This window comes from Monodelphis domestica, chromosome 2 (genome assembly GCF_027887165.1).
Source record: "Monodelphis domestica isolate mMonDom1 chromosome 2, mMonDom1.pri, whole genome shotgun sequence".
Taxonomy (NCBI): Eukaryota; Metazoa; Chordata; class Mammalia; order Didelphimorphia; family Didelphidae; genus Monodelphis; species Monodelphis domestica.
In genome coordinates this window covers 152,268,288-152,294,934 of record NC_077228.1, presented here as the reverse complement: position 1 = coordinate 152,294,934, position 26,647 = coordinate 152,268,288, and the positions used below count along the sequence as shown (strand labels likewise).

Sequence of the window (26,647 nt, the reverse complement as noted above, 5' to 3'; positions counted from 1 at the left end):
ATTACTGTTGTGGATATCACTGTTCTCCCAGTCACTCAGGCTTATAATCCAGGTATTATCCTTAACTCATTCTCTCTCATGCCCTCTATCCATTCTATTTGCCAACCATTGTTGATTTTATCTCTGTAATGTCTCACCCATATGACCCTTTCTCTCCTCAAATACTGCCATCACTCTGGTGCAGGGCCATATCAGGTCAGTCTCCCTGCTTCATGTTTCTCTCCACTACAGTCCCCTCTACATTCAGCTGTCAAAGTGATCTTCCTAAAGCTCAGATCTGAACATGTCATGCCATCCCCCCAAAAATCCTGAATGAATTAATCCCAGGGGCTCTCTATCACCTCTAGGATCAAGTATAAAATTCTGTTGTTAGCATTCAAAGTCCTTCATAACCTGCTCTCCCTCCATCTTTCTCTCCTTCTTAAACTTTCCTCTCATTTCCATGTACTCTGTGATCCAGTGACACTGGCCTCCTTGCTATTCCTTGAAGAAGATATTCCATTTCTCAAATCTGGGCATATTCACTGGCTGCATGAATTTTTCTCCTCTCCTTCTAAAATACCAATAAAACAGTACTAACTTTTTCCAAAAGTACAAAACTTTTTCCAAAAGAATAAAAATTCTTCTTGAGGACAAGGAATTATGTTTCATTTTTGTCTTTGTATTTCCCCAGTCCCTAGAACAGTTTCTCAAATCTAGTAAGTACTTAATAAATGTTTTTTGATTCACTGATAAGTAAATACAAACTAAAAGATGTGATTTGGGATTGAGAATGAGTTCTAAGAACTGAGGATGTCAGGATAATGTAGATGAGACTTGAATTAAGCCTTAAAGAAAGCTAGGGATTCTGAGAACCAAGGGTGAGGAAAGAGAACATTCCATACATGAGACTCAACTTGCACAAAGCCTTCCAGCATAAGGAATGTTATGGAGGTAAATCAGTAGTATCAAACTCAAAGAGAAATGGACCCCAGATGCTGCATATTGAATCGAAAATCACAAATTAACATCTATATTCCATTTATTTTTATTTCTTTCATTAAACATATCTCAATTACAGCTTTTTTGTTTGTTTGATAACTGGACTAGATGACTCCTAAGGCACCTTGTAGTTTAAATATTCTGTGATTTTTTTCTAATTTAACATATAGCTATTCTTTTGACTGCCTTTGATTACATTTGGTTCAACATTATTCTTAGATATAGGGGAAGTCTTTTATGTGTTTAAGGTGTTGGTTTTTTTCAGTCTAGACCCATGATTTCATACATGGGTGGTAAAAATCTTTGATGGAATTTCCACTGATGAAGATCAATGACTCATTTATGACTTGTAATTTTTTTAATTAACAAAAATACTTTTCTTTCTCTACCACTTCCTTCTATTGAAAATAAAAACAATCCTTGTTAGAGTATTTTCTTACAAATATGCATAATTAAGCAAAACAAATTTCTATACTGGCCACATCAAAAAAAAGTAAGTCTCCTGCACTTGAGTCTATCCCCTCTCTATCAGGAAGTTGGTATTATGTTTCAACATTGGTCCTCTAGCACTATGATTGAATTAAATTGATTGGAATTATAAGTGTTTAGAAATTGTTTTAGAGAGTGGTATGAAACATTAAACTGGTAAGTGCTTTGTGCAGTACTACTGTGTCAAAGGCAGAATTTGAGCCCAACTTTTCCCATCTCCAAGGATAACTCTCTATTCACTTTGCTAATCTCATTCATATATTCAGGATAATTCAACTCAAATATCTCTTAGGATCACAGATTTAGAGTTAGAATAGACCTTAGAGGTCATTTAGCTTCTAGGGAATGCATTGGATAGAGTGGAGACATTGTCTCAAAAAGACCCAAGTTCAAGAGTATGGGACATAATGACTACTAAAGTATTCTTCTTCTCTAGATTTATGATACTGAGCTTCTTTGAAGATGTTAACATAAATATAATATAAACTTAAATATGAAATGTAAAAGAAGGAAAATAAAATGCTGTGGAGACTCTGAGGAGAAATCACTTCCTGAGAGAATTGGAAGTGTTCCAGTAAAGAGATGACATTTGATCTGTGTTCTAAAGGATGAGTGAGTTCCATTGATCAATCGACGAAACATTTATTAAGCACATGTTATGTGCTAGACATTAATCTAAACATGGGGGATACATTTTCCTGAGAGGATGTAACATGTACACTGTATGCCTATGACATGACCTCCCTGGAATAGTCTACCAACTTACATTTACATTCATGTCTTGGGTCCTGTGGGTGGCAAACTTGAGATCTGAGGGGATCTTTTTGGTGAGTGTTCTTACTCCTGTAGCCCTGTAGCCCAAAAGCTCCCACAAGAGTGCTTCCAATTAATAATCATTCCAGTAAACTTAATTAGATTTCAGCAAAGAAATTTATTAAGATGATATAATAGGAATGATTGGAATAAAACGTACCTCAAAAAAATCTGGAGTGCCCTCTTACACAAATGTGGGCATATTCCTGGGAAAAGTAGGTTCATATTTAAAAGTACAATGGTTACAAAGCTTTTGCAACTCCTAATACTTTAGGACCTATGAGTCCCTTCCCACCCCCCACCTCATAGAGTCCTTACATAGCTCTCCTGACATGAGGCATCTCTCCAGTGGGCCATTCAGGTAGACCCCAGACTCTGCTCCTTGTTTGAATTCATAGATAGTATTCTTCTATATTGAGATGAATCACATTCCTCAAAGTCAGTATGCATGGATCATGAAGACCTGAATTCAAATCTGGCCTTAGCCACTACCTATGTGAATGATCTTGGGCAAGTCCCTGAACTTCTGTTTGCCTTAGTTTTCTCATCTGTAAAAATGGGAGTAATAACAGCACCTATGTTCCATTGATGTTCTGAGGAACAAATAATTGATGATAATTGTAAAGCTCTTAGTCCACATAAGCCTGGCACCTAAAAAGCATTATATAAATGTTAGTTATCATTATTATTATCATCTCTACTCCCAATAGGATGTATTGTTTCCTACTGAACCAGTAGCCCTAATGATATGGACACTTGGGGACAAGGGGAAAGAGAGAGGGGAGAGAACCCTCTCACTGCCCTTTGGTATATGTAGAATCTATGAGTGGTACCTTTGAAGGAGTATTCTTCAGATTTACATGTTAGAGAGACAGTATGTAAATAAGCAGGACATCTACCATAGATAGAGAGTTAAAAGAAGGTAAATTTGATAGGAGGCTGAAGTGACTGGGAAGAGCAAGGGAGACTGAGACTTTGCCCTCTGCAAAAGGATAGCATTCAAATTAAATTTTGAAAGCAGCTAGGAAATGTCAAGAGATGGAGATGAGGATAGGGAATATTCCAGTGGTGGAGAATATTCAGTGGCTAAAGTGGACTCTTCCACCACTAAAAAACTTGGTGCTTTTCTATATAGGCACAGGGAGCATAACTGGTTTTCTCAACCAATCCCAGGATATTTCCTGTGTGGTGCTAGTTGCCTTAATAGCCAAGGTCCTATAATCCTCTCAAATTGATTAAATGTTTATTCATACATTGTGTTAGAGTTGTGGGAAAATTCCTTTACACCTACTTAATACTTTGTGATTACATTCTGGGCCCTTCTGACCACATCAGTTGAGGTGGGGAAGGAAATTCCCTCTCTTACACATGCCAAATAAATACAAGGTAATTTTTAGGGGAACCACTAGCAACTGGGGGATCAGAAAAGGCCACATGTAGGAAAGTGGTATTGACTCTCTCCTTTCTGAGTTGTCAAGACAATACTATTTTGTTTCTCCTCCCACCTGCCTGGCCATTCCTCCTAAGTCACCTTTGCTGTATCTTTATTATCCTTTTCACTTCACTAACTGTGGCTATCCCTGAAGTCTCAAATCAGGACCTTTTTCTCTATTCTCTATACTATCTCCATTAGTAATCTCATCAGCTCCCTTAGATAGTTACCAATTTATGCAGATGATAACTGTATCTATTTTGTTTAGCTCTGGTTTCTCTTCTGATCTCCAGCCCCATATCTCCAACTACATATTGGATATATTGTTTTGTTTTGTTTTATTTTATTTAAAACCCTTATCTGCCATCTTAGAATCAATACTATGTCTTGGTTCTAAGGCAGAAGAGTGATAAGGGACAGGCAATGACTTGTACAGGGTCATGCAGCTAGGAATTATCTGAGGATAGAATTGTACCCAGGGCTTCCCATGTCTAAGCCTAGTTCTTTAATTACTTAGCCACCTAGTTGCACCCCTAGTTGCACAATATATTGTATATTTATATATGCCACTTACAAGAGATAGTCATTGTCTTTCCCCTAAAACACACCCTTCTTTCAGTTTCCCTATTATTATCCAGGGCTGCACCATCCTCCCTTTCAATCAGGTTTGTAATCTTGTCATCTAGTCATCTAAACTCACACAAAATGCCATTCATCTTGTCATGTCTATTTTCAGAGCATCTCTTACATAAATCTCTTCTCTACTCATATATGTACCACTAATTTAGACTCCCATCACCTGGATGATTGCCATAGCTTTCTAATTGGTCTCTTTGCCATAATTCTTCCCTTGCTTTAATTTCTTCACTCATCTGCCAAAGTGTTTTTCTTAAAGCTGGGGCCTCACCAATAAAATCCCTGCCCAATAAAACCCCACAACTCACTCTTATTTCCAAAATGAAATAAAAATTCTTCTTACATTTAAAACTCTTAACAAATTGGGCCCTTCTTACCTTTACATTCTTCACATTTTCCTTCCTTCTACATACTTTACAGACTAGTGATATTGCTGAAATAGTCTCTCTTCTCACCTCCACCTGTTGATGGCCTTATCTTCTTTCAAGATTCATTTCAAATGTTAACCTTCTGCAGGATGCCCTCTCTGTCTCCTCCAGTCCCTTCAGTCCCCCAGAGAGTGACTTGCCTTCTTCTCTGTACCTCTAATGCATATGACTACTTATTTATGTTGTATCCCCAATTAGTGGTTAAGTTTTTTGAGGGCAGGAACTTTGTTTTTTACTTTCTTTGAATCCCCAATACTTAATACATTAACAAGCCCTTATCACTCTTTTGCCTTGGAACCAGTACATAATACTGATTCTAAGATGGAAGGTAAGGGTTTTAAAATAAAATAATATTGTAACATACAACAAGACCTTAAGAAATGTATGTTGACTGAGTTAGTTTTGAAGGAAACTAAGGATTCTAGTAGGTGGTGTTAAGGAAAGGATGAAGTCTAGACATGTGTAAAGCTTGTGTAAAGGCAGAGAAATATATAATAATTTGTGGTACATGTTGGTAATGGAAAACTATTGTACTGTAAGAAATGATCAGCAAGATGATTTCAGAAAAAGCTGGAAAGATCTGCAGGAACTAATGCAGAGTGAAATAAGCAGAATCAGGAGAATATTATACACAGGAACAGCAATATTGTATAATGATCAACTGTGAAAACTTGGCTGCTCTCAGCAATGCAATGATCTGGAACAATCCTGAAAGACTTATGAGGCGAAATGATATCCATCTCCAGAGAAAGAACTGTTAGAATTGGATGGATGTGTATCAAAGTATACTATCTTTCACATCGGTGAATTTATGGTTTTATTTTGGGGTTTTGGTCATGGATGAGTGTGCTCTTACAATAGTGAGCAATATGAAAGTGAGTTTTGCACAATAGTAAGAATAAGTTGGTTTTTTTTAAAGGCACACAAATAGGAGGTGGAATGATGTCTATGAGAAACAACAAAAAGGACTATTGAGCTAACTAAAAAAAGTGCCTGACAGGAAATAATGTATAAGGCAGGAAAGACAGGGCTTTTAATGCCAGACAAATTTTTGTTTTTGTGTTTGATCCTGCAGGCTCATTGAAGTACATAGAACAGGGGAGTATGGAGGATGGATTAGAAAGGGAAAAGAGTTGAGTAAAAGAGAATAATTTAGTGTTTATTGTAGTAATCTAGGAGAAAGGTGATGAAGTCCTTAACTAGGATGATGACCTTGTGAGTAAAGAGAATGGAAAGGATGTGAGAAACATTTTGCAGGTAGATTCAACCACGGTTGACAAAAGATTGGATATTTGGGTAAGGGAGTAAGAATTACAAGATTACAAACTTGGGTGACTGGAAGGATAATGGTGCCATAAACAGAAATAAAGAAATTTTTAAAAGGAAGGATTTTGGGGGGTCAGAGGGATGGCAAGAAAATAAATTCTGTTTTGAAAAAGTCAAATTGAAGATGCCTATTGCATAGTTAATTTGACTGGGACAGTTGGTGATGTAGGAGTAGAAGTCAGGAAGAAATCTGAGTTTGGAGCTATAGATCTGATCTCTGCTCAAAGGTAATCATTGAACCTACTGGAGCCGATGAAGTAGGTCATCAAATAAGAGAATGGAGAGAGAAAAGAGGGCCCAGAGCAGAGCCTGAAGGTACCTTTAGGGGTGTGCTGGAACCAGCTCTACTTGACTTGAAATGACTCTTAATTATTTGATTGGGAAAATTTTTAATCTTCAAAATTTGCCACAAATTATTGCTTGATTTATTGTGGTATTGACTGTCTAGACTTACAAAAGTGATGAAGAAAATGTTACTAATTCAGATTAAACTTTGAAATATGCCCTGTGCGCATTCTCCCTCACTCCCTTGAGAGCTGGTGCTATACTAGCATATCACCAGGTATACAAATAGGTATGGTATCAGTAGGTTGAAATTATAGCTGGGAAAGCAATTCCAGCATGAAAAAAATAGTAAGGTATAAAACATATTTAGGGAATATCCAGTAGTCTACCTTGTTTATAGTTTGGCACTGGGGGTGGCAAGAATTAAGGCCAAAAGATTATAAGCCTTTCACATCTTTCATGGTCTTTTGAGTTTCCTTATGTTTCCTGTGTTTCTTACCCAAGAATTCATGACATTCTGTTTGTTTTTCATAATACAAAAGGTAGTTTTTGGTATTTACGTAGGCTTATTTATAGAATTTTAGAATTGGAAAGGACCTTAAAGACCACCTATTCCAAACAACTTCTTTTATAAATGGAAAAACTGAGGTCCAATCAGTTACCAAATCATCAGAATTTAAATCAGAAACTAAGGTAGAAGGGATCCCAAAAATCCATCAATCAACCCACACCTGAATAAAAATATCTCTTCTTCAAATATCTGTTTTTTTCTGATGGTACCAGTATCCTTCTAATTGCCAAAATTCACGACCTTGAAATCATCCTTCTCAGTTCCCTGACTCCAGGTAGCCAAACTGCTAGCTCTTTTAACCTGTGGATAATCAGTTTTGAACTCAAGTCATTTGGACATTTGGCAGATAAGAGAGATTCCAGTAAGCGGAAAAGAGCATTCCAGCTAAATCCCCTGGAAAAAAGAATACCTTAGAAGAGAGGAGAGCATTTTGGCTTCAGTCTTTATCTTTTCTCCATCTCCTTTGGCCTAGGGAGATCTTTGTGAACTTTGAATGTCCAGAGTATTTTGGACTTCCATCTTTTACTCAGGATCCTAGCTTCATCCTTTGGGATAACAATGGATGGCAGCAATGTCTGAATTAGAAGTCGAGAACATATTGATCTCAGATTTATGGTCTTACAAAGAGCCTGGCAAAAATCTATGCCATGTCTAGGGGGGAGAATCTTCTTGAGTCCCTCATGGAGTGGAGGGAAAAGCATTTCAAAGCAACTAAGAGCTGTGCATTACCCCTTGGCCATAAGTGCTCACTAAGCTCCAGCCCACTATACACCAGGAAATTAAATTAATTTATTTATTTAGTCAATTTAGAACATTATTCCTTGGTTACAAGAATCATATTCTTTCCCTCCCTTCTCTCCCCCAACCCTTCCCATAGCCCCTGGGTACTACATGTGTCCTTGATGTTGATGTTTGCATTAGGAAGTTCATTTAGTCTATATCCCCAATCATATCTTCTTGACCTATGTATTCAAGCAATTGTTTTTCATCTGTGTTTCTACTCCCACAGTTTTTCTTCTGAATGTGGATGGTGTTCTTTCTCGTAGATCCCTCCAAGTTGTTCAGGATCACTGCATTGCCACTAATGGAGAAGTCCATTACATTCGATTGTGCCACAGTGTATCAGTCTCTGTGTACAATGTTCTCCTGGTTCTGCTCCTTTCGCTCTGCACCACTTCCTGGAGGTCTCTCCATACACTGGGAAATTAAGACAGATTTTAGGGAGGAAGTTAAACTGACTTGCCCAAAGACCACCAAATATTTACATAGTTAAATGTTTCTATGTCTGGCTAATTATATGATCCAAGGCAAGTCACTTAATTCTTTTGTAATCAACTTCTTTTATAAAAAATGTTTTTTTAAACTGGAAAGTGAATCTGTATGTGAATTACTATTTTCTCTCCATAATTAAATTAGCATTTGCATAGCACTAAAGTTTGCAAAGCACTTTACAAATATTAACTTATTTGATCTTCATAACAACCCTGCTTGGAAGGTATGCCAATTATTATCCCTGTTTTAAAGATAAGGAAACTGAGGTTGTAACTTGTACACAGCTAGTTTCTGAGGCTGAATTTGAAATCAGAACTTCCTGACTCCAGATCCAGTGCTCTTTTCTTCTGAATTGGGATATTTTTGGAAAATAATTTTTCCTTTTTGCCATCACTTCCCCTTAAGATCAGAATGAAGTGGTTTGATTTTAAAACAGAGGTAAACAGTTTCTCCACCCCACTCCCCCTTCCCAAGATAATGACACTGGATTGGTTTCTCCCTTCTTTTTTTAAGACCTTAGTTAGGAATATTAGGATTCATGCTGAGTAGCCACTAGACATGACTCTCTTGAGAGATGAGGTAAGGAAGTTAGCAGGCTCTGGACATCTTACACTATCATGTAGCAGAATGTCTTGGCATCCATAGGACACTCCCTTTCCTGTGATGAAGGAATTCAGGTCTCTGATTCCACTTCTTGAATGCCTGTTTTTCAATCAGAGATATCCAGGGGAGAGACTGGATGGGGTCGTCAGAAGTAACATATTGGCTTGCATGAAAGGAGGTTGCTATTTTTGCTGGCTCAGTCTAGCTGCTCAGTTTCTCAAGCTTATGCCTTTCGACATCTATGGCATCTGTTTGGATTGTGGAGGGAGTCTGCTAGCTAGTTAGAAATCTTGCATAGTTTTAAAATAAATTTATATTTGAAAATTTAAAAATACAGCCTCCAAAGAATTTTATTCATTACACAGCCCAAATCAAATACTCTTAGGAGGTAGTTTAGTACCTCAAGAAGAGCAGTGTTTGTGGGGACAGAAAATCTAGGTTCAAGTTCTACCCTTGCCACTACCTGGGTCACACTGGGCAAGCCACTTACTTAACTTCCTTGGCCCTCAGTTTCCTCATTTTTATAATGAGGAGGTTGGGCTAGATTAGTGATGCTAAATTCAAGTAGAAACAGAGGGCCACTAATATACACATAAGAATCCCTACTAGCTGCATATTGACTTAGATCTTGAAGTAATATTATTTATGTTCTTTATATTTTTATTTATTTTGTTAAATATTTCCCAAATATTCCTATTTTAATCTGGTTCTGTTGGCACTCAAAGCAGAATATGTGACACTTTTGGACTAGATGACTTCCCTTCCAAATCCTGCTTATTTACAGAGTGACTTGAGGCTTCTCTACAATTAGAGGGTTTTTTTTTTTTGTTGTTCTGTAAGGGAATCAGTCCACAAGTATTTATACTGCAACAATACTGATAAATAATAACTCATCTTTTACATAGCACTTGAAGGTTTACAAAGTGCTTTCCTTACAATAAATAAGTAGTACGGGTACTTATTATTATTAAAGTCTGAGTCACTGAGAGGTTGCCCAAGTTTATACAGCCAGGATGTACCTGACTCAAGATTCATATCCAAGTCTTGTGATTCTAAGCCCAGAGCTCTCCCCACTCTCCCATGCAATTCATCAATAAATGGAGGTGATAAATGATAGAGGGAAGCATTTGAAAAATTATACCCAAAACAACCTCTTTGTCTTGGCAGTAGAATCATTTGCCCAGACTATCTGCAAACCTGAAGTAATAAAGAGAATTATAATAACAGGGAATGCAACGAAGCTGGCACTTGCTACAGGTGATCCCCTCGTTTGAGTCAACGTAGCATGTTCTGGCCTGCTCTTTCTCATATACGGAAATCTTTTCAAGCTTCAGCAAGATCCACTTGATAGAATAGTAAGTTTTGCTGGTTCTTACCCTAAAGACAAAGACAAAGCTATCACGTTTGTCATTTTACGTAGATAGAGGATAGTTCTCCAGAACGGTCCTTCATTTTAGGGGGAGAAAACATGGAGAATTCATCCTTTTATCTCTTCTTTCTGGGGCATATCATTTGTAATTAATTCTGAACTCTGGGGAAAAGAAATATCAACTCAGCTTCCCAACCACTATCTGTAAGTAGGATCAAACTGCCTTCTCAGAACAGGTTATGGAAATTTTTTCATGCTCAATTATACAGGGGAGGAATTGGACAACACATTCAAAGTTATCAGAGATCTCTTAATTGACAAATATGATCGTCTTTTCTTTCTTTAACCTCTCAATGTTTTTACTTCATTTGACACTATTGACCTGTCTTCCTAGATACTCTTTCCTCTCTGGGTTTCCATGATACTACTCTCTCCTTGTTTCTCTCCTGACCCCTCTTCTTTATTTTACTCCTTCCTAACTCTGAGCCTTCCCCAAGGTTCTGTCCTGGGACCTCTTCCATTCTCCTTCTGTTCTTGCTCTCAGTACCCTCATCAGCTCAGAAAGGTTTAACTATCATCTTTCTACAGATGACTCCCAGATGTACAAATCCAGCCACAGTTTCTTCCCTAAACCTCAGTCTCATATCACTAATTGCATATTGAAGATCTCAAATTGTGTGATCTTGAATTATCTTAAAATCGACATGTCTAAAACTAAACTCATTATCTTTCCCCTTAAAGCCTCTCTTCTTCCATACATGACTTTTTCTGCCAGCGGTGGTATCCCCATCCTTCTAATGTTTGAGGTTTCTCATCTCAGCATCATCCTCGACTCATTCTTCTTCTTCACCGTCCATTATCCAATCAGTGGCCAAATACTGCTCATTCTTGCTTCCCAGCATCTCTTATGTTTGACCCCTTCTCTCTGCTTATATAGTTAGCCACCTTAGTAGAGGCCCACATCACTTTTTACCCAGATTGTTGCAACAACCCCCTAATGGATCTCCTTTAATCTTATTTAAAGGCCTTTCCCTTTAAGCCTAACGTCTTTACCTTTTGTCTTAGAATTAATGCTAAGTATTGATTTCAATGCAGAAGAGTGACAAGAGGTAGACAATGGAGGTTAAATGACTTGCTCAATGTCACTCAGCTAGGAAGTATCTGGAGCCAAATAGAGTCCACCTTTTCAATGCAGCTCAGACGCTTTCTTTTGCATGAAGCATTTTCTGATCCCCACCATCCTCTGGTGTCCTCCCTGGCTATCTTATATACATTGTATGTATGTGTATACCTATTTATTGACTTTATATATGTGTGTATATATGTATGTATTTGTGTATGCACATACATATATGTGTGTATAGATAGATGGATGGATGGATGGATGGATAGATAGATAGATAGATAGATAGATAGATAGATAAATAGATAGATAGATGATAGATGAACAGACGGATGGATGGATAGAGAGATAGATAAATGATGGACAGATGGACAGGCAGATTGATGGATAGATGGATGGATGATAGATGGATAGTTGGATGAATGGATGGATGGATGAACAGATGAATGAATGGATAGATGGATAGATAGATAGACAGACAGACAGGCAGGCAGGCAGGCAGGCATTTGTTTACCCCATTAGAATGTAAGCTCATTGCAAGGTGAGATTTTTTTCATTCTTTGTACTTGTATTCCCTAGTATCTAGCCCAGTATCTGACACATAGTAGGTGATTAATAAATATTTGCTGACTGATTGACTATAGAATTCTAGAATTTTATTATTCTTACTAGCTATAGCCATAGTTATTGAACAAATAATGCTAGAAACGCTTTATTAAATTATTTAACCATGATGCTAAAGTCATCCATCCACTGCATCCTGGCCCATCCCCAGACTTTTGTCTTGCCATTGGACTTGGATGAGTTGAGAAGAGAAAGTGAGGCTGACAACTTTCTGCAACCCTGCCTCACTTAAATCCAGTCTATGCTTGAGTCAAGATATCACTGGTCCTCTTCAGAAATGAAGGGCAAACAGCAATACACACACACACACACACACACACACACACACACACACACACACACACATGCACACACATGCACTTATGTGCCCTTCTATTTATTTCGTTTCAACGATATATATCTCACTACTTCCACTGATCCATGAGCTATAGGTGTGGATAATCTCTCTACCATCCCTTCATGCTTTTTCATGTCATGTGATTTTTTTGTCTTTACATAAAATTCTGGATAGGGCTTTCATGGCAACAAGAAATTTGAGGTCATTCATTGAAAATATTATACTATTTCCCAAATTCAAGTCCCAAAACATCTGCAGTGCTTATTTAAGACACACTTCCTGCCTTACTGCATAGTATAAACTGGGGAATGTAATAAGTTAAGATGCCCAATACAGTTTCTCATTAAGATGTAGCTTGGTCTAAAACCATCTACAGTCATTTGCCTTTTTTCCTTAGTACTATCTCAACAAAGAAGGCCTGTTACAGTTAATTGGCCTCCCCATGGTGAACTTAAAGAAGGGCATGGTCAAGAGTCACCTAGGATGGGCAGGCATGAATTCTCTGAATCAGCATCATTGGAAGGGCCATTCACATCAATTAAGTCATAATGGATCCATTTGAACACTTTCTCCGCATGACGCAGATTCTCAAAGCTAGAAGGGAACTCAGATAATAAATATCTGATCCATCTTGTACCTGTTTTTCCATTTTCTTTTTTTTTTGGTCATATTCTATACATATGAATATGTATATTTCCCCCCTCTAAATTGTAAGCTTCATTAGGAAAAAGATAATGTCTTATTTGATGCCTCCAACACCTACGCATTTGCACATTGCACACAGTAGGCATTTATTAATAATAATATTTACATAAAGAATTTAATAGGTGAATGTAAATGACTATTAAAGTTTTTATTCAGAAAAGCTCTCTTAGAATGTTCAAGGACACTTGAAACATTTAGTTATCTTAGCTTTTTAAGTATTCCCCTATAATCTTATTTCCATGTAATTTGCACCATGAAAAGTTTGTTAAACAAACAGCTTAGCCCAGTCCTGTCTAAATGATCACAGATTCCTAATTAGTGGAGTCACAATTAAGGAGGCTTATATACTTTAAAAGGAATTCTAGCTGATTATCTGAATGCAAATCTGACTTTTAAGTCGGATTTAATGTTCAACTCAGACTTTCTCAAATACTCTCACTTAAATTTGGAACACATGTCTGCATATATAAAGTTCTAGCTAGGGAAAATGAATTTAAGAAAGGTGAAAGTATGTATAAAATGAATATGGTTCTTGGTCCTCAATTCAGCTGAATAAGGACTGACTTAAAGAAAAGATGACTTGAATTTTTCAAAGGAAAAATAAAATTCAGCATATGAAATTTATTTTAGTTATTTCAGCTTAAGTCTCACCTTCTACAAGAAGTCTCTTTACTAAGCCTTAGCTCACCCAACATATTTATCTCAGCATCAAAAGCTTTTCCTGTGTTGTCTGTCTATAGTTATAGCTTCCCTGCATGTCAAATCACCAGGCTCAAAGCTCCGTTTCTTTTTTGTAATTAGTGGCCTTAACTTCCCTAGTATGAGTGAACCCCAGCTCTATGCTTCTAAATTAATAATATGGAAGCATTAGTTTGTTTTTACTAATGTTCCATCTACTCTGAGTTCCTGCTGCTCATTTGATACAAACCTCTCAGCCCCCTGCTACCTCAATGGGGCAGAATCCAGAGAGAGAAAGATGCCTGTGATTCCTTTTTCTCAAAAAGAAGGTCTCTAAAGCTACGTTGCTAAATTCTTCCAAGTTTTCCTCCCATTCACACACTTTGACCTTAAACAGACTATCCATGAACCAAAATTTCATTTAATTTGATTCAATTTCTCCTTTAACAAATAGCACTTTTATAACCTGCTTTCTGATGTGGGTTATTTTTTCCCTAAAGACTCCTTTTGGGGAAGTGGGGCAGGATTTGGGTAATGGAAAAGTGGATTTGTGATCTCTTGATGCTCATTAATGTATGTGTCCCCTCTAACATCATAGCTCTCAATCATCCACACTTTCTCATTCTGTTCAGCTCTATTCATATCATCCTCTAAACCTTCCATAGAAGTGGTCCAATCCAAGCATACTCCAGATATGTATATTTAAGTATATAAATAAGAATATATATATATGTGTGTGTGTGTGTGTGTGTGTGTGTGTGTGTGTGTGTGTGTGTGTGTGTGTAGGAAATCCAACCAAATAACTAGTATTCCTACAGTTTTAAAAATATTTATTTTTTTATATATTTAATAACCACCACTACCAACAAAAATTTTTTAACTAAACAAGTACATAAAAAATTATGTGTAAAACTCCACATTGCTTGCAATTTGTTTAACAATATGTAAATTACATATGTGTATTAATATAAGCATCCTCTGCTTTTGAGTTTCCTTTGGATTTGGTTTATTTGGATACTTTTCCTCTTGATTTTGTGGCTTTTTTCTCTTCTCTTCCTATAGTTCCCTTATTTTCTTTATATTTCCAATATTTGTCATTCTAATACCATAATTTAATCCATTACATTCAAATATCAAATCCTATTCAGCCATTTATCCCATTTATTACATTTGTGTTACTTCCAGTTATTTTGTAATTACAAACAAAGCTTCCATAAATATTTTCATACATACACAGTTTTTTCCCTCTCAGTAATTCCCTTAGGACTTTTGAAGGACTAATCCTAGTAATGAGATACTTTGGTTAATGAGCCTAAACAGCTTTATAGCTCTTGATGCATGTTTCTATATTGTTTTATTTAAGAAAATTTAAAGAAAATTCACAGTTGCCCTGTAATGTAATATTGGGCTTGTTTCTCCATTTTCTTATCAGCATTTAGTTTGATTACTTTGACTCATCTGGTTCTCAGTTAATATATATTACCAGGACCATATTTAGCTAGATTGGCTCTTAGAAAATAGTCACAATCTTTTGCCAGCACTATACTCTTTCCAAAACCAAGTCTTTCCAGCTTGCTCAGAACCAGTGGAACTTTTGTTCCAATGCCACAACCCCTTAGGAATAAAGGAATACCTCCATTGTATGATGAGTATTGAAGTAAGTCTTTTGCAGAATATTTATGTTCTCTAAACTATTGTTGTCCCAACAGAAACTATGATTATATTTGTCTGCTAAAGCTTAGATCTCCTATTAACCTCATGCAAGTATGTGGAGGCTATGTAGACATATATCATATTTAACTCATCTAAGGGTCTATTTACCTCCTTAACTTCTCTTTAAATATATCTTAGTTAGATTTACCTAATTTTGAGAGGAGAAAACTAAAGTTCCTTGCTATTATTATTTTGTTATCTATTTCCATCTCTCATTTAGTTTTTCCTTTAAAAATCTAGATGCTATAATAGTTGGTATATATAGGTTCAATATTGATAATGCTTCATTATCCAAAGCACCCAAACATAATATAATTATTCTGTTCATCCCTTACAATTATATCTATTTTAGTCCACTTTTACAACCTGCTTTCTGATAGGGATTGTCTTCTTCTAAAACCTCCCTTTGGGGAGAGGGTTGGAGTAATGGAAAAGTGGATTTGTGATCTCATTGATGCTCTTCAATATGGGTGTCTTCTCTAACATCATAGCTCTCAAATCATCCACACTTTCTCATTGCTTAGCTCTTCTCTATATCTTCCTCTAAATCTTCCAAAAGGATGGTCAAATTCAAGCTTACTCCAGAGACTATCCATTCAGAAGACTAGTATCTTTTCCTTCAGTTTCTAAAAAAACATTCAAAGGTTTTTTTTAATGCACCATGGTCTTCATCTCTGTGAAGATTACTAAAATATTTTACATTTCTCTAATCAAATGCTTCATAGAACATATTAGTTACCAGCAGCATGAAAAAGGCAACTAAGTGGGAAAATGGATAGAACATCAGACCTGGCATCAGGAAGGTCTGAGTTCAAATCTAGCCCAACACTACTAGCTATGTGATCCTGGACAAGTTACATAGCTACTTTCCACCTCAATTTCCTAATCTGTAAAAAAAAAGACATAATCATAGCACCTGCCTCCCAGGGTTGTTGTAAAGATCAAATGAGAGGATATTTATGAAGAGTTAAAAACAAAGCTACAAAAAATACTAGTGCAAAATGTGTCCAAATACCAACATTCAAATCTCTTAGCATTTCCTCAGAAAGTTCATGCTTTAATCCCTTCAGCCCAAATTTCCAATTCAGTGATGATGATAACTAACTAAAAGGGGGAAAACTGATGTCCTGTGATTCTGGATTTCTGAAACTACACAGATGTGCAAAGACCTCTGCATGACCTATTGAATAAGCTCCCTAAAATTTTAGAACTTACTTTTTTTAGCTTTGTGTTTAGCTTTGTGGGGCTAAAAGGTCAGACAGAAAAAGGATCTATTCTGTTCCTTTAGCAACAGTCTGTATAGACATTACCAAAAAATGCTACTAGCCTGGAGAGACTGAGGGGAAATTACAGCCTTCAAGTCTGTGAAAAGGTATTGCATGAGTGACAGTGAGTAGTTTTTCTTTAGTCCACTAAAGACCGTTTTGAGGGGAAGAGATTTACTTGAAGCAGGTGAGTCGTTTGAAATAAAGCACACACACAGAACACCTCTCCGATTGTTAGACAATAATGTATTTATCAAAGAATTTAGAAGAAGAAAAGAGAACTGGTCTTCTTTGAAGATTGGCAAGAAAAAAAATATCATTGACTTAGATCTAGAAGGACCTTAAAGGTCAAGTCCAACTCTCCCATTTTATAGAGAAGGGGAGTGAGACGCAGAGTATTTACAGTAACTTTTTATTGTTGTTCAATTGTTCAGCCATTTCCAACTCTTCATGTCCCCATGGACCATAGACTCTAGGTCCTTCTATCCTCCTCTATCTCCCAAAGTCTGTCCAAGCTTATGTTCATTGTTTCCATGACATTATTTATCCATCTCATCTTCTGCTATCCCCTTCACCTTTTGCCTTCAATCTTTCCCAACATCTGGATCTTTTCTAATGAGTCCCATATTTTCATTATGTGGCCAAAGTAGTTAAGCTTCAGCTTAGTATTTGACCTTACAGTGAATAGTCTTAATTAATTTCTTTAAATATTGACAGTTTTGATCTATTTGTGTCCAAGGGAATTAAAAAAAAAAACAATAGCTTTACCCCAAGGTCAAAAGGAAAAGACACTGAACCAGACTTGGAGACTGGCTCCCTGTATTCTAAATGCAGGAATATTTCCATTAACAAAACTCTTTTTTGAAATGTCTTTAATACAGTTATTTCTAGAGATAAGGGATTGGAATTGGTAACTTCTTGAGTTCCCTTCCCAGCTATGATGCTATAATCCTAGATAATAAAAATAAAAGCCTTGATGTTAATATTAAAACTGAAATGTGGATGTAAGTAAAACTGTAAATTTAAGGAGCAAATGAAATAGTATTTGTAAAGCACCTAAGTGCTAACACATAATAGGAACTTAATAAATTCTTGTTCCCTTTCTCTGTCTTAAAGAAAGTCTCTTAAGTCAGAACTAACAGCAAAAGGCATCAAATCATGGAATTTTAATGTGGGAAGGAATCAAATAAGATCATATAATAGATCAATCCCTTCATTTTATAAATTAGGAAGCAGAGAAGCTAAGCAACCTGCTCAAGATCACATAGCTAGTTACGGAAAGAAGTAGGACTGGACTACCAGTTGTGTAGATTCCTAGAAGTTATTAAACCCAATGCCTTATCTCTAGAAAGAACTATATTGAAGACTACCACTGCCACCACACCACCATCACCACCCATTTTGTTCATAGAAACACCCATGCATGTGGAAGAAGAGGAGCTAGGCTCCAGGACTGGTTTAGTTCCTTTTCCTTCTGACCTTGGGTTACAATTACTGAAAGCTCTTTGCACTTGATTTTCCTTCTCTATAAAACAAGAACGTGACCTCCAACATCCTTCTAGTTGTAAATCTATGGTCTTTTTGGTTCTTGACAGTCTTCAAAGAACAATATTTTCCTTTTCTTTCTCCAAATTCTTTGGTAAATGCATTCTCGTGTTTAACACTTGGAGAGGGATTTTTATTTGGGTTTGGGTTTCTTGGAACTTCTATTCACCACAGGCAGAGAGGGAAGCTTTTTGTACTGAATTGAATTTACTGAGTTGCTTTTTAATGATACCAGACTAGGCTACACTGTAATTTTAAACTTTTTTAAAAATCCTTTAAAAAATTAACTCCATTAAGTTAAAACCTATAATATAGTCCATCTTATATAGCTTACATATATATGACATTTTACAAAGTATTTTTAACTCAACCCCATCAGGTAAGTAGTGCAAGTATTTGCTCTCCCCATTTTATAGATGGAGAAACTAAGATTCAGAGTAGAAGTGATTTGCCCAAGGTCAGTCAGGAAGGGATTCAAGGGCAGGTTCTCTGTCTCCAATTTCAGCATACTTTCCACTGTATAGACCGCCACATTTGGGAAAAGGGGAACCAGGCTCCAAGTCTGCTTCAGTTCCTTTTCCTTCTGACTTTGGGTTAAAGTTATTGTTTTGTGGTGTTTTTTTTTTAATTCCCTCTGACAGCAAAGGATATTGCCTTTAAATTTAAAATAAAGTTTACATCATTTAAGATAAATTATCTGGGGGTGCAGCTAGGTAATTCATTGGATTGAGAGCAAGGCACAGGATGGGAGGTCCTAGGTTCACATGTAGCCTCACATTTCCTTTGTGACTCTGGGCAAGTCACTTAACTTCCATTGCCCAGCCCCCTACTGCTCTTGTGCCTTGGAACCAATTCACAGTATTGGTTCTAAAATGGAAAGTAAGAATTGGAAAAAAAAAAAGATTAATTATCTAGAGTTTCTCTTTCTTATATGATATATTAATCTATCACAAAATTCATTTTCCTGAATATTTATAATCACTTAGCTGGATAATTATCATTACCTTTGTTCAATAGTACTTCTGCTCTTTTTTGTTTGTAGCGAGAAGAAAATGGCTACCCCGACAGCACTGGAGATCCACTTTCAGGTAAACTATTGGCCTTCTAAGCAGCAATGAGGGCCAAATTTCAGATTTTAAAACAAAAAGGATTTGGCAAAATAGCATTTTCTAATTGAAAACAAATTTGCAGAACAGGAATTTATTAAGACTTGGTTTATTCTAATGTGAAGCTTCAAATGACTTACCCTCAAAGAGGCATCATAAGAGTGTTATAGAAGACCTCTGCATCTTGGGTCAGAGAACCCGAGTTCAAATCTCAGTTCTGCAATTTACTATGTTGGTAACTTTGGGCAAGTCAGTTAACCTCTCTTCCTCTGAAAAATGAGAAAACTGGCCTAGGTGACTTTTTGCTCTGAATCTTCTGACACCAAGAACTTTGGACAGATTATTGAAAATACTTTCTCTAGATATTGTGATCGGAGCCTAGATGCAGAATGTACCTGTGGCTAAATTACATTAAGAAAGAAAGGATAATCTTTGGAGACAGCAAGCTTTTAAAATTGAACATCCTTAAAATTATTTGGTAATGCCATTTTGACTCACTGTGTGTATGTATATGTTCATTTAAGTTTTTAACTCCCTGTGGATTTTCTGTAGTAAGTCAGTCCTAGATCTCTGAAACAGTTTGGTTGGTATTTGTCTGCATGTGGAAGCTAGACAATCTTTGTCCATATAACCTTGTGGATGTATCATATCATTCTAAGAGAGAATCTTTTTTTTAAACCCTTAGCTTCTGTCTGAGGATAAGTTATTGATTCAAAGGCAGAACAGTGATAAGGGCTAAACAACTGGGTTTAAGTGATTTGCCCAGGGTCACACAATTAGGAAGTATCTGAATCCAGATTTGAATCTAGGTCCCTCCGATTCCAGATCTGGAGCTCAATCCATTGTGCTACCTAACTGCTCCACCAATCTTAATCTTAAATTCACTTCTAAACAAGGTAACATGATATTAGTGGAAAAATTATTAAATCTTGGAATCCAAAGATTTGGATTCAAATCCTGGTTGTACCTCTGCCCCTAGTTCCTACCTGTATGACCCTGGGCAATTCAGTTTAGCTCAACAAACATTTATTGCACACCTTTTTATGTACAAGGTATCTGCAAAGTGCTAGGAATAATAATTCAATGAGATACTAAAGAAGTTTGCCATTTCCTTCTCCAACTCATTTCAAGGATGAAGAAATTGAGGCAAACAGGGTTAAGTGATTTGCCCAAAGTCACACAGCTAATAAGTGACTGAAGTTGGATTTGAACTCAGAAAGATGAGTCTTCCTCTCTACTATCTACTACACCACTTACCTAGTACACAAATGAGTTAAAAGTAATTTGAGAAGGGAAAGGGTATAAACACTGATTTCTCTGGGTCTCGATTTCCTCCTCTGTAAAAACAGGTTAATTGGACTAGATGGTCTCCCAGGACCTTTCCACTCCCCGAACTTGTGAATTTTTCTTGTGTACTTTTTTTTGGATGATCTGCAAATGTGCACCATCTTTCACAGTCCTTTATTGATCAGAAGCAACACAATGGAGTTGGGAGATAGAGAAAGGTGAAGATTGCTAGTCAGTAGCATTGATAATAGTTGGAAATGAATGCTTGATTTACTATGAGATGGGAAAAAGATGAGAATTAAAATGCTGACATTAAACCTAAAAAAGTCAGCGACCTGGGTTATGTAGTATAGGGGCAAAAAGTACCTTTACAAAAATTTATATTCATAATGGTGACCCATAGCTATCAAGAAAAAGTCAAACTTTCATAGCATCCGAGAGTTTTGAACCTTAGCAATCATCTAGTCCTTCCCCAGCATTTTGGAGATTAGTAAAAGAAGTGATTTATCTAAGGTATTAAACATACAATGTATCTAAAAAGGTTTCCATCAAAGATAATGAATTCTTTTTAATTTTGTCATTTAAAGAGATAAAATTTAGTTACTTAGATATTTTAGCTAATCATAATTCTTGGGGCTTTCTTGAAAATGACCAGAAAAATGAGAATTATTGCCAAAGTGAAGAAAAATTACTATGCAGTTTAAAAAGAAACTTATGAAACACAAATAGTTATGAAAGTCATGGACATTATTAAGCTACTAATGCCTTATATTTGTATTTGGTGGCTTTTTTTTTCTAGTAGCGTTTGATTTACTTGATTTTACATTATTCCATCTATCTCTCCAAATATTTCTCATTCCTATGATGGCTAAAAGTAGACAACCTTCCTCCAACAAGCAAAACTAAACACAAACAATTCAATCAATTGGTCAAAACTCAGACAACCCATTAGCAGCAGTTGTAATATTCAGTCTCCAAGTTGATGTCTCCTCTCAAGAATATTTCAGGAAAGAGAAGAAAACCTACCAGCGCTCTTAAGTCAGTTTCTTCCAGATCAAAAGAGAAACATCTCTTATCTCACCAAAATAAAGACTCCCTCCAGTGATGCAAATGGAAGCCTCTTTGTTTGCCCATTCTGTATCTCTCCTCCCCCATCTTCCCATAAATGCACCAAACTGGCCTCCGATTGCTAGTTTGAGATTATGATAAGAATAATCCTTTACCACTTTCCAGCTTTCAACATAGCAACTGCATCTGTCTATTTGTGCAAATGTGACTGGACAGCTAATCTGTCAAAACAATAAAGTGGCATTTAAATATTTTTGTTACTAACTACATGGAAAGCCACACAGAGAAAAGCCATATGCTTGCACATCTGTAATGAATGATGGGGGAAAAAATTGTTAACCCAACTTTGAAACACAGATCTGTTTCATCTTACAAATCTTTTATAATTTAAAGACCTTAAGTGAAAAGGGGTCATTTTCTCATCTATTGATGAGAACTTTGACTATCTCCAAAGGCCCCAATATAAACATCTTTTTTCTTTTCTTCTATTTCTTTTCTTTTTAAATTTTAATAACAAATTTCCACATGAATTTCCAAAGTTATATGATTTATATTGTCTCCCTCCCTTCTTCCCTTCCCCCTGCCAAAGCTGGCAAACAATTCGATCTGGGTTATACAACTATTTCTTTTCTTAAAAGTTATCAGATGTCTTAACTCAAGCCTCAGCTAACCTGGGAAGCATCACTAGGAGTGATTTGAGATCTAACAATTGTGCTTCATAAATTTCATAAACAATTGTGCCTCCATAAATTTCTGGAAACACCCACATGGTAATAGCTCTCTAGCAGCCAGAACATGCAAGATAAAAGAACATCTCACCTGCAAGTAGATCTATTAACTTAATCTGTGATCCACTGCCAACATCCTGATTGCAACCATTTTCTAGGCATGATTAATAATGACCTTTGTGATTTCTGAGTCTTGTTCAAATGCACAATTAACTGTTAATTGACCAGTATTTTACAGTCTGCAATCCAAAAAAAAAAAAAGCTATGTTAGATCTTACTAATTGCATGCATATTTGGTGCTTGAATTCCTAGTAAAAGCAGAAATTTCTGCCTCCGTAGAACCTAAAAAATTATAGATTCAGCATTTTTCAAGGAACTTGAAGCCTAGGAAATATCTTCTACTTTCATAGAGTTGGTTCAGATTTTTTTTTTATTTGAAAAGTATACGCATGCTAGCTTGGGCCATTGTAATTGCAAAATGTCATTTTAAAGTAATATTCTAAATAACAAAGCATGACTCATCCTTTTTGAACCAAATAACCCTGCCATTTTGACAGATGCATACTCTTTAGAGGGCCTTCCAAGGTCCCCTTTCACCTAGGGAAGTACCTGTTTGTTACCCCAGAAGTTTTCACTAATAATTGAAATAAGCAAGGACAAAAGTGATGGAAATAGGCTCAAGAGCTTCTTCTAGTCAAGGTTTTCTGAAGATAATCTTTCTGTGATTTTGACTAGAGGCTTTCAACTTTATTATTTCACCTTTTTTGTTCTGGCTTCTTTAAAAAATGACATTTAGAGAGGGCGGAAGTCCTGGGTTCAAATCTGACCTCAGACACTTCCTAGTTCTTTGACTCTGGACAAGTCACTTAGCCCCCGTTGCCTAGCCCTTACCACTTCTGCCTTGGAAACAATATGCAGTATTGATTCCAAGACAGAAGGTAAGGTGTTTTTTTTTTTAATGACATTTATATCAATGATACATGTAAAACGCAGTGGAATTGCTCGTTGGATACGGGAGGGGGAAAGGAGGAGGGGAGAGAAAGAACATGATTAGTATAACTATGGAAAAAATATTCTAAATGAATTAATTAAATTATTTGTTCATGACATTTATCTGTTGTCTACTATATGCCTCTAGAATACATTGATAGGGAGTGTGGTGTATGGATAGAGAGCTGGCCTCAGAGTCAGAGTGGCCTGGCATCAAGGATCACTTCTGATACATACTGGCTGTGTGACTCTCAGGAAGTTATTTATTTTTTTGGTGATCTAGGGAATTCTTTTTTTTTTTTGGATACTTACCTATTTGGCATTCAAATCTCTTTTTAACCTCTAGCTCTCTCCTCCTTTCTAGTCTTTTTTTGTTTTGTTTTGTTTTGTTACCTTCTGTCTTAGACTCAATACTAAACACTGGTTCCAAGGCAAAAGAGTGATAAAGGTTAGGCAGTTGGGGTTAAATGACTTGCCCAAGGTTATACAGCTAGGAAGTATCTGAGGTTAGATTTGAACCCAAGACCTCCCATTCCCCAGACCTAGCTCTCAGTGATAATTTAAGTCCCCTAAAAAAGCCAGAAATTGGAAGCTAGGATCATAAATTTGGAGCTATCAGGGACCTTTGAGGTCAATCCTGTCCAACCCACTCTCCACTGAGCCTCCTAACTGCCCCAATCTAGGTAATTCTCTATGACTAATATAGAATTTATTGTGTTTACTATGTGTGTGCTAAGAATTGATTTTATAAGTAAAAGCAAGCAAGCTAGTTCCTGCCCTGAATAAAATTACAGTATAATTGATAGAGAGGAGAATAAAAGTGGAACAGTTTGTCAATTCTGACAGCTACAATGAAAAATTTCTTTAAACCCTTGCCTTTCATCTTAGAATCAATATTATGCATTGGTTCTCAGGCAGAGAAGTGATATGGGTTAAGAAAAGTGACTTGCCTAGGTTCACACAGCTAGGAAATGTCTAAAGCCAGAGTTGAATCCAGGACCTCCCATTTCCAATATGAAGAAATTTAAATATTATTAGTCTTCTCTTTGTGCCTCTGTAATGCAGATAGTTCAGTGCTAAGCAAATTGAAGCACATTGCTGTTTGTCTGGCTTCCCAAAAAGCCAGGATCATAAATTTGGAGCTATCAAGGACTTTTGAGGTCAATCATTTCAGGTATGAGGAAAGCGAGGCCCCCAAAAAGCTGAATAACTTTCCCAGGCCCATATCCCTGGTGAGTATCTAAGACAGGTTTCCAAGTCAGACTTTAGCATCCCTTAAATCAGTTGCTTACTACGCTACTGCACCTGGTTCCTCAAGGTACTTGCATAATATTTCCAGTTTTTAATTTTAGGAAGTTTTCTACTAAGCTTAGGTGTGTTTACCTCCAGGAGCAATTTGATCTTGGTGTAAAATCTTGTGACATTCAGATGACTCCACTTGAGTTTGATTTAGATGGACAGAAGGCACAAGCCGACTCTAAATGTAGAAAATCCAAGAAATTTCTCTCTCTCACAATTAACAAGCATATAATGGCACTCCTGATTTAGCTGCCTAACTGTCCTCTGGCTAGCCACTCACCCTTAGCTTAGAGACCCTCTCTAAATCTCTCTCCTTATGATTGATAGATTTGTTGTTGCTCAGTCATACCAAACTCTTCATGATTCCATTTTGGGGTTTCTTGGCAAAGATACTGGAGTGGTTTGCCATTTCCTTCTCCAACTCATTTTATAAATGAGGAAACTAAGGCAAATAGGGTTAAGTAACTTGCTAAGGCACACAACTAGTATGTGTCTGAGGACAGATTTGAACCCAGGTTCTCTCATTTCTAAGCTTGGTTCTCAATCTTCTGAGCTCCCTGGATGCCCTGATTTAGAGATTTTCTTGGCAGATACTGGAGTGGTTTGCCATTTCCTTCTCCAACTCATTTTATAGATGTGGAAACCGAGGCAAGTAGGGTTAAATGAATTGCCTAGGGTCATACAGACAGTAAGTGTATGAGACCAGATTTGAACTTGAGAAGATGGGTCTTCCTGACTCCAGACCTAGTATTTTATTTACTGAACCCCAAAACTGCCCTGTGATAGATTACCACAATACTATTTCCAATATTCTCTTTCCAGTCCTTCCTTATATTCCCCAAATAGTATTTAAACTAGAGTCACTCATCGGTATCAAATCTTTTCAGAATTTTGGCCCGTTATGAGAAATGCCCATCCTATCTTCACTTCCCTTACTAGAAATTTAATTACTTGAAGGGATGAATGAATTTCCAGCCTACTCTATGAATGGTGGGATTCATTCTTGCTTTCAATTTCAAAATTTCAAAGTTCAGAATAGAGGAAGCACGAGGCAATAGCAAAGCTAGATAATGGGGAGGAGACCCTCTTTAGGTTAGGAGTTTTGAACATCAGTAGTCTTATCCTTTAATGCCAAATTAAAAAAAAAATTAAAGGGCACTTAATACTTTGAATCTAAATCTACCTCTTCAATGAATTCTCTGCCATTTTCCAAAAATACCTCTGCTTACCTATTATTAAATACCAGCACCTTTTTCTCTTATCGTTTTTCTTTAGGTTCTAGCAATACCAATAACAATAACAATGAATCTGGTTTGTCACCTGAGGAAGGTGGAAGTCATAGTCAACAAACACTTAATGAGCATCTTTTCTACATGTTATAAAATTTCACGTGGTTTTAGACAACTAACTGACAATATTGACATTTATTAAAATTGTTGATTAACTTGGATTTTGTGAGTTTCAGATCTCCCCTCCCTCCCACCCCCATTATTTCTTTCCCTTTTGGCATTACCTACTCTGTCCTTTCATGTGTGACTTTACATGATAGGCTTTTAAGATATGGCAGGACAAAATGTATCGGGTAGAAAAAAACATGTTCTACCTCCCACACCCCTAAGAAGGGCTAATTATAGTCTGTGACTCTCACGAGCTGCTTTAAATTCACTGGTGTTGCCAGCTCAAGTGAATTCCAATATACTAACTGGCTTGTCAATTTAGTGATTGAAGTACAAAGTACAAAATAAAACCCACAAAGGTAATCACTCTTTTGGCATATCATGCCTTTTTAAATTGAAACTCACCAATGACTTGAAGAAATGAAAATTTCTTATGAACTAAAGACTTTAAGTGTTGTTTTTTTTCAATCATGTCCAACTCCTTGTGCCCCCATTTGGGGTCTTCTTGGCAAAGATACTGGAGTAGTTCACCATTTCCTTCTCTAGCTCACTGTAGATATAAGAAAATTGAGGCAAA

At 36.6% G+C, this 26,647-nt stretch overlaps 1 protein-coding gene across 2 annotated transcripts in view; it reads left to right on the top strand.

Annotated features, from left to right (window-relative positions):
- Positions 1-26,647, top strand: part of EDARADD (EDAR associated via death domain) — an 81,950-nt gene that overhangs the window by 44,436 nt on the left and 10,867 nt on the right. For both annotated transcript variants that reach the window (XM_007481578.3, XM_007481577.3), the window contains exon 5: positions 19,238-19,283. In XM_007481578.3, the coding sequence (XP_007481640.1) occupies positions 19,238-19,283 (46 nt within the window). The remainder of the gene's footprint in view (positions 1-19,237; positions 19,284-26,647) is intronic.